The 9251-nt window shown below is 40.0% G+C and overlaps 1 protein-coding gene across 1 annotated transcript; it reads left to right on the top strand.

Moving 5' to 3' along the window:
* Nucleotides 1–860: 860 nt before the first annotated feature.
* Nucleotides 861–1423, top strand: LOC119860510 (elongation factor 2-like). The gene has a single exon (XM_043491027.1). The coding sequence runs from the start codon at nt 917–919 to the stop codon at nt 1316–1318; it is 402 nt and encodes a 133-aa protein (XP_043346962.1). The 5' UTR covers nt 861–916; the 3' UTR covers nt 1319–1423.
* Nucleotides 1424–9251: the final 7828 nt, after the last annotated feature.

Genomic DNA, 9251 nt, shown 5'->3' with positions numbered 1-9251 from the left:
GTGAAAGAGACAAGCTTTTGAGCTTCAGCTCTGGGGGATTGAGGGAAGTTACACAATATTATATTTGCAGTGCTGGTGTAACTGTGTTGTTCTCTGTGGAGCTCAAAAGCTTGTCTCTTTCACCTCCAGAAGTTGGTCCAATAAAATATATTACCTCAAACACCTTGTGTCTCCTATTTCCTGGGAACAACACAGCTACACCAGCACTGCAAATATAATATTGTGTAACTTCCCTCAATCCCACCAGCCTCTAAGGGCATGATCCTGCACCATTGGATTTTATAGGAGTTTTTCCATTGACCAGCATGGGAGCAGGATCAGCCCCAATTATCTGATACAAATCTCATTGCAATGGGAGGTTATTTACTTCAATGAGTTTTGAATTAGGCCCTAAATACAAAGGGTGGACTCCTGAACACATTGAAATCAGTGGCAAGTCTCCCAGGATTTTACCCAAAAGGTTACTGTGCTCTCTATTTATACTACCTAGCTTTCTTCCCCCCCCCGCCATCCCAACTATCACCTTGATCTCATTCAGTCCCCTCTGAGACTGCCTTGAACTAAATCACTAATGACAGCTCTTACTCAAAAGATAAGAGGCACTTGCCCATTCATATTCTTTGTTCTGTTTTCACGTAGTTCAAGCTTTCACTTTATTAATTTATGACAGAGTACTTGGTGCTGTTCAAGACGTTATCACTATACATTTTTCTTGACACTTTGTTAGATAAATTTACTCTGAGATGTGGCTCCTAATCACATTCCACGTCACATGAGAAAAATCAGTATGCCTCATGTTTTCATTTTTTCAATGCCTGGATGAATACAAAAAGAAAAGGAGTACTTGTGGCACCTTAGAGACTAATCCAATGTGCTGTGTCTTTCCAAGTCCCCCAACAAGCACAACAGGCTGTAGATGAAGGCCCGACCTTTCCCAGATGGATTGGCTGAGGATATCGACAAATGCGACGTCTCTTCCCGTCAGGAGCTGAAGCAGCGTGCATGCTACCTAGTTGCGAAGTATGAGTGGGATGTCACTGAAGCCTGTAAAATCTGGTGCTTTGGTCCAGATGGCACTGGTCCCAACATCCTGACGGATATCACCAAGGGAGTGCAGTACCTGAATGAAATCAAGGACAGTGTTGTGGCTGGCTTCCAGTGGGCTACTAAGGAGGGAGCTCTCTGTGAGGAAAACATGCGTGGAGTCCGCTTTGATATGCATGACGTGACCCTGCACACTGATGCCATTCACTGTGGCGGTGGGCAGATTATCCCCATTGCTAGGAGGTGCCTGTATGCCTGTGAGCTCACTGCTTAGCCATGGCTTATGGAGCCCATCTACCTTGTAGAGATCCAGTGTCCAGAACAAGTAGTTGTCGGTATTTATGGTGTCCTGAACAGGAAGCGTGGCCATGTCTTTGATTGCGGGTCCTGCTACTCTGCTCATGGATTTCCATTGCTTGGACAAGCTCAGAGGCAGGGAGGCCGATCTCTGTGTGGCTGGAAAACCCTTCAGCTCCCTAGACCAAAGAAGAGTGCCCATTTCTGATGGCAGAAACATAGGAGAAGAGCTGTTCCTACTCTACAAAGGACTTCATTACTGAAACAAGGCCTTTGCTGACAAGAATTTCCACTTTGGGCTGTAAATCCTGAAGAGTGAATCACTGTAATCAGTTGGCATAAACCCAATACAGCCCCTTCCTTTACTAGGGATAGCTAAAATTCTCTTTTCAGTTCACTTACAGGCTGCTGTAGGTTACCCAGCCTTATTTACTCTTGCCAGGCCCCAATAAAAAAAAATTGTTAGTCTCTAAGGTGCCACAAATACTCCTTTTCTTTTTGCGAATACAGACTAACACGGCTACTACTCTGAAACCTGGATGAATACACTTATCTATTTCTTCCTCTTTGGCATATATACTGCATTCTGAGTTTATGAATTCCCTTACAGTTTTCAGCAAGGACATGCTTATTTTTCTGCTCACATAGCTTCCCTCACCACACATAAAATATAGTTACAATTAATTTTAATAATTCATTTAGTATTCACAGTAACTGTGCAGATCATTATGAATTCATGTGGTTTTATGTGAATGCCAGAGGTATTTCCACATGAGTTCCATTGTAATCCAGCATATTTAAGATCCAGTTGGATTAATAGCCTGAAGTATATTACTGATAATACCATAGGGAAGTTGCATAAGTCTTTTCCATGTGCCCTTGTTTTGTGACAGCACGGTTAAAACAACGCATGATATGAAATCTAGGTTTCCGTACAAATAAACATTCTGTTCAGGAAGGCATGAGTATGAAGCAGATGTATGAGCTGAATTTTCCCTAAGTCTTCACCCCAAGAAATATTTGGGCAAAGATCTGACTTACAATACTATGATAATGAACAATGAAGGGTACCATCCTACAGGTATTTTGGTTGTTTATCACATTTGTACAGCAGACTGATTTGTAGTCCTTTTTTTCAAATACACTATACTCCTGTTTATCCAAAACTGTATTATCTGAATCCCATCCTTGTCCCTCATCTATCTCATGCTGGGGGAGAAGGAAAGGATTCAGATACTAGAGCAGGAGTTCCCAGCCAAGATTGCATGGCAGAAGAGGAAGATGAGCCTCTGGCCACACAAAAGCCATGCTGCTATCAAATGGCTTCTTTGGCAGTGCAGGGAGACCTCTGAGCCTAACTGTCATGGGAGTGCATGAGCAGGTCATTCAGCAGAGGGTGGCCTCCCCTGTGGCTCATCCAACTCTTTGCAGTCCTGTCAGGGGGACTGTGCTTTGCTCCACCCCTTGCACCTGCAATGAGTCACTGGCCCTGCAGCAGTGCAGAGCTTTCTGCAGCCTATCATAGAAGTGAATCAGCAGAGCAGAGACCTCAGACAGGACCGCAAGAACCAAGAGAAGGACGAGATCCTGGCCACAGGAGAGGCCACCCCACTGCTGAGTGACTCCTGCCCTCTCGATTATCTGAACAAAATTGATGTGCCCTATACTATTCAGATAATCAGGAATATACAGTATGCATAACCACAAAAGGGTTTAAAATAGTGCCATATTTATGAATAGTGTGCCAGATTCCCCCTCTATTCATACACACTAATGTCATGCCTTTGGCTTCAGAGGAGTTACTTCTGATTTACACTAGTGCAAGCGAGAGGAGGACCAGGCTGGAGGAATATATATCCACAGCAATGGAACATAAATGTTAAATCAGTCATTCTAAATATTGTGAAAACTGTAGAAAAGACCTGTGACATTACTGACATGGACTGTGAACATATAGATCATTGTTGCAACCAGGGTCCTATGGTTGGACCATGTCTTCTAGACAGGAGTCAAGTGGAGTGTCTATTGAAAGGTTGTAGTTTGCTGGTTATGATTATGCTGTCTGTATATAGGTATCATGTTTGTACTTGAAGTTAACAATATTGGCTATGTACTTGTCTCAATGTGTTTTGATTCTAAGTAGCCTCAATGAAGCATTTGGTCAGCTTCTTGAGAAAGGACTATTCTCAGTAAGTGCCCAATCAAGAAACACTTAACTGACAATGGACTTTGGGAGACACCAATCCACATCTGAGCTTTCCTGGGAACATTCAAACCAACATGTAAACAGTTGGATTGGCCTGCAAAAACTGAATCATTCATGGACATGGTGGCTACAAACTACATCTTGTTGCTGTGACTTTGCACAGAAGAACAAAGGGTTTCCACCCACAAGAGAGAGAAAATATAAAAGGCTTTGGAAGCCTCTCCATGTGGTCTCCAGCTGCCTCAAAGAGATGGCCTCTCCACCCCCAAGGGATGCCTGAAAGAAACTGGAACAAAGGACAGTAACTACAGGGGTGTGAGTGGTTGCTGGACCCAGACTAGAAAGGAGTCCAGTCTGTGAAACAAGCGTATTAGAACATCTGAGGGTGAGATTTACCTGTATTCAGTTTCCTACTGTAGTAGGCTTAGACTTGTGTGTTTTGTTTTATTTTGCTTGGTAACTTACTTTGTTCTGTCTGCTATTACTTGAAATCACTTAAATCCTACTTTTTATATTTAATAAAATCACTTTTTGCTTATTAATTAATCCAGAGTAAGTAATTAATACCTGAAAAAAGAAAAGGAGTACTTGTGGCACCTTAGAGACTACAGCATAAGCTTTCGTGAGCTCAATACCATGGGGAAATAGAAAAGGAGTACTTGTGGCACCTTAGAGACTAACAAATTTATTAGAGCATAAGCTTTCGTGAGCTTCACTTTACAGCTCACTTCATCGGATGCATTTGTTGGAAAAATTTGCAAACTGGATACAATTAACTTAGGCTTGAATAGAGACTGGGAATGGATGAGTCATTACACAAAGTAAAACTATTTCCCCATGGTATTTCTCCCTCCCACCCCACCCCCCACTGTTCCTCTGATATTCTTGTTAACTGCTGGAATTAGCCTACCTTGCTTGTCACCATGAAAGGTTTTCCTCCTTTCCCTCCCCTGCTGCTGGTGATGGCTTATCTTAAGTGATCACACTCCTTACAGTGTGTATGATAAACCCATTGTTTCATGTTCTCTGTGTGTGTGTGTATATAAATCTCTCCTCTGTTTTTTCCACCAAATGCATCCGATGAAGTGAGCTGTAGCTCACGAAAGCTTATGCTCTAATAAATTTGTTAGTCTCTAAGGTGCCACAAGTACTCCTTTTCTTTTTGCGAATACAGACTAACACGGCTGCTACTCTGAAACATGTAATTAATACCTGGGGAGCAAACAGCTGTGCATATCTCTCTATCAGTGTTGGAGAGGCTTGACAATTTATGAGTTTATCCCATATAAGCTTTATATAGAGTAAAACAGATTTATTTGGGGTTTGGATCCCATTGGGAGCTGGGTGCTAAAGACAGGAGCACTTCTTAAGCTATTTTCAGTTAAGTCTGCAGCTTTGGAGAGCATGGTTCAGACCCTGGGTCTATGTTGGAGCAGACTGGCATGTCTGGTTCAACGAGGCAGGGTTCTGGAAGCCCAAACTGGCACAGAAAATGGGATCAGAGGTAGTCTCAGCACATCAGGTGATAGTCCCAATGGGGGTTTCAGTGACCCAATCCATCACAATACCATCCTTACTAAGCAGCCTCTCTTGAGACTTCTCCAAAACATCCTCAAAATGTATTGGGTATATTTCTGATCTACCATAACTATATGATCTGTAATTCTGTTTTGTTGTACCTTAAGGGCTCACGTACAGTGAAAACTGTACTAAGATCAGATTTACTGGCAGAACAGCAGTTTCAAAGTTGGAGCCCTTTATATGTTACACACATATCAACATTTGAGTTAAACAGACATTTAAGGCTTGTCCCATCTCAAATTCACCTCTCTGGTGCTTGGCACATTAGAGATACACAGACTTCATGAGGCATAAAGTCCAAGAGTGTACTCTAGGGGTACTTAAAATTGCTATTGTATAATGGTGGTTTAGGTATCACAAGGCCACCCAAATCTTCCCTATTCCCAGAAGTACAGTCCCTCCATCCAGCCCACTTGTACCTGTAAATGCTCCCATAAGAGCCTGGGTGTACATGTACAATCATATTATATAGAGAGAGAGAGCGAAAGAGAGAGAGAAATGTTAGCCAACAATTTTTTCAGCCACTTTTTGTACCACACAAGCCTTGAAAAACTGCAATTGCTGGCTGAACAGCAGGATCACTTATTCAGGGGACAAGTAACCTTGCTTCAAAGGCCACCAAAGGGCCCTGCTTGTGGCCTTGCTAGCATGGTGGTCAGGGTCACAACGGTTTTCTTAAGGCAAAGGTGTTTTCTGCTCTACTGACTGTTAAATCTGTGTTTGTAATGTCTGTAAGGATCACTTCAAGCAATGGTAGGTGAGTCTTCATTTTCATATATAAATGTAAAGAAATGAAAATTAAAAAAAACCACCCTAACCAAACAATTATTATACCTACCTAACTTTGCACACTGACAAGACTCAACCCAGAGCAAAATTCTTGTATTATATTATATCATTAAAAATATCATTTCAGGTACCCAGAGGGTAGTACTCAATGCCACCAGAACACCTGGATAGTGCATTGACAATTCCATTGCAAGATTAGGTTTGTGTTGTTTTCATTCTTACCATATGAATGGGCTCAATATGGAGTACCTGGGTGAAATTTAATGGCCAGTGATATACAGGAGGTCATACTAGATGTGCTAATGATACCTTGTGACTTTTGAATCTATGAATATATACCCCAAATGGTAAACAATTAACTTATAATAGGTTTTCTTTAGTATTTTAAAAGCATGTTTACATAGTCCTCATTTAAAATGGCTGAGTAGCACATATTTAAAACCAGCTTCTGCGTATTCATCCTTTTTTTCTTATACTATATACGATTAAGATCATGAAGCTCTAGAAAGCAGAAAGATTCATTAGAATATAGACTTTCATGCTAAATTGTAATGCAACTTGATTTCACAAGGGCCAGTTTATTTTTATTTTATGTATTTTATTTAGATTTGTACAAATGCTAATAAAAAGCACTTTCCCATAAAACCCACTTAAGTCCACTGAAGTTTTATTATTTTACCCCAGTTACAAAGGCTGGGATGATGCCAAGTGAATCTCTGTGACTGGCAGCCAGTGTGATTCTGACAGTTTCAAAGTGAATTTAAAAATTTGTTTAGAAACGTTAGTTTCTCCTATCTTGTGTTTGCCATAGTGAAATATACAGCAATAACACAAAGTTCTGACAAATATAGACACATTCTCTCCGGGACATACTGATCCTCTGTGGTTGTTGATATTTTAAGCCCATACACTTGCTTTATAGCAGGTCTGAGGGGTAATTCTGTGTTGCTTGAGGGCACAGAAATCTATGACCCAGCATACATCAGGGCTGTCTGTGTAGCATCTCCATCACCATGACCCATTCCCTTCTATTCATTGTCTCTAACACTGGGTTTATAATTCTCTGTATATGCACTTTTCAGGTCTCTAGAGTCAGCTACAGTGTTTTCTCAGGGCCAGATCCTGTGAAATTGTAAGCAATTGAGTCAATGGGTGCCTAGTATTTATGAATCCTCAGCACCTTGCAGCATCACTATTGCTTCACTTACCATTTTTTCTACTTACAGCTACATGGATCTCCAACTAGAACATATTCTGTTGGTTTATTCTAATTAGTGAATCATTGTTTGTAATGAATATTTATACACATGTTTCTCATTCACCAGAGCAAAGTACCACAAACCATCAATACTTCCTTTAACCAGCAGATTGGTGGTTCCTGCTAGTTTAGCCTTTAGCAATGAATGAAGTTTTATTTTTCCTTTCCATGGGTTTTGGATCTTAGAAAGATTATGCTTAATGGCAATGCTTGAAAGTTTAAATAGACACGGAAATAGTATTTAATACTTGGTATTTATCACTTTGCCAGTGAACAACAAGAAAAACAGTCCTTGGTCTCACATTTACTTATTAGTTTTCTGAAATCAACTTAATTATTGGTAAAATTTTCAATAAATTTTGCTGTTATTTATGCAACAGTAAGTGAAACAGCAAAGACCTTAGTGTCAAATTTTCAAAATGTGGCCATTGTTTGGAGGTGTAATTACTGGCATGTGATTTTTTTTCCATGTGGGATGTTATCTGATTAAAATATGACAGTGTAGATCATTGTTGCTACACTGTTATATAATCACAACAAATCTTGTACAAAGTGCGTCAAGTAAGGTATCAATGGAAAAGTTATGATATGCTTAACAATATCCTATTTGTATGTATGTATCATTTTGGTATCTGAAGTTATGAATATTAACTCTGTACCTATATTTCAAATATGTTTGCTCATGTGGTAACACCTACAAGGTGCATCATGAAGGGACTAGTCAAGCTGAATGTCCCATCAAGGTACACTTCACTCACAATGGACCCAGAAGATGCTCATCCACACCTGATGGACTTTCATGTTAACGTTCTAACTAGAGTATGGGTAATGGCCTCTATTGTGACTAAGCAAAGAATGCATGGACATGTGACTTGCCCATGACTCAAAACACCATCTTGTTACCTGTAATTTCCCACAAACTAGAACAATAGGTTTCCCGTCACTTGGTAGAAGCTATGAAAGGCCCTGGAAACATCTCCATTTTGCCTCTTTCTTGCTCAAACCTCTGGATTTGTACTAATGTAAGCATTCTAACCAAGGGACTGGGTTAGATTTAGAAGCAAGCAAAGATGTAACAATCCAGCAGTTTATTCCATCACTGCTACAAGCGTAATCCAAGAACTTTGCAATTGTTGTATGTAGTTGATTCCTTAACCAATTTCCACTCTCACCTTTTTCTTTTTTTTTTTTCTTTTTATAAATAAACCTTTAGATTTTAGATACTAAAGGATTGGCAACAGCATGATTACTGGGTAAGATCTGAATTGTATATTGCCTCGGGTATGTGGCTGGTCCTTTTGTTTGGTGAAATTGGTTTTAAATAACTCATCATTAAGTCTACTGTCTGAATGTGGAATCCAGGAATGGAATACCTAAGGAGGCTGCATTTCTGACTTCTTGTTAGCCAGTGTGGTGAGAGAAAAGTTTACTTTTGTTGCTGGATTGGTATATCTCATGGAAGCATAACCACCTCTTTTGGGGTGTGTCTGCTCTTTTCCCCGCCAACTTGTCCTAAATTTGGTATTCTCAGTTGTGACCCACAGTGACACCATGTAACCAAATCATGGCATCTTGTTCATACAAAACACCAGCCTTGTCACTGAAGAATCAAACTCAAGACTATCAGCACTAAAAGCACAAGTCCTTTAGATGAAGTGAAAGACAACACTTGAGAAAATAGCAAGATATATAGACATTTGATCACCCACATGCCGTTGTGTTATGAGCCTGAAAATGGTAGCATGCAAAAAAACCTGGGACTGCTTATGTAATTTAATGTGTGAAGTTTTATACACACAAATACAGGATGGATTAAGGTCTCTATAGAAATGTGGTCCCTTCAGTGTCTTCCATTCTGTTACTTAAGATTTTATAGCCCATATTCCTAAAGTATATTTTCAAAGAATTGAAAAACATACACATATTCAGCTGCAATATATAGATATCATAACATTAAGAGTGTGGAACTTTAGAACACAACTTCCTTCAATATAACTATTCAGTCTCTCCTGGAGCCAATTTTTGGCTAACAAAACACTAATTCAATATTTTAAAAATCAACCACAATTTAATAAG

The sequence above is a fragment of the Dermochelys coriacea genome, chromosome 8, assembly GCF_009764565.3.
Source record: "Dermochelys coriacea isolate rDerCor1 chromosome 8, rDerCor1.pri.v4, whole genome shotgun sequence".
Taxonomy (NCBI): Eukaryota; Metazoa; Chordata; order Testudines; family Dermochelyidae; genus Dermochelys; species Dermochelys coriacea.
Note: the sequence above shows the minus strand (reverse complement) of the source record. Positions and strands in the feature narration are given on the sequence as shown.

Coding starts and splice junctions, on each gene's coding strand:
- LOC119860510 (XM_043491027.1), top strand. CDS start 917: ATGAAGGCCCGACCTTTCCCAGATGGATTGGCTGAGGATATCGACAAA.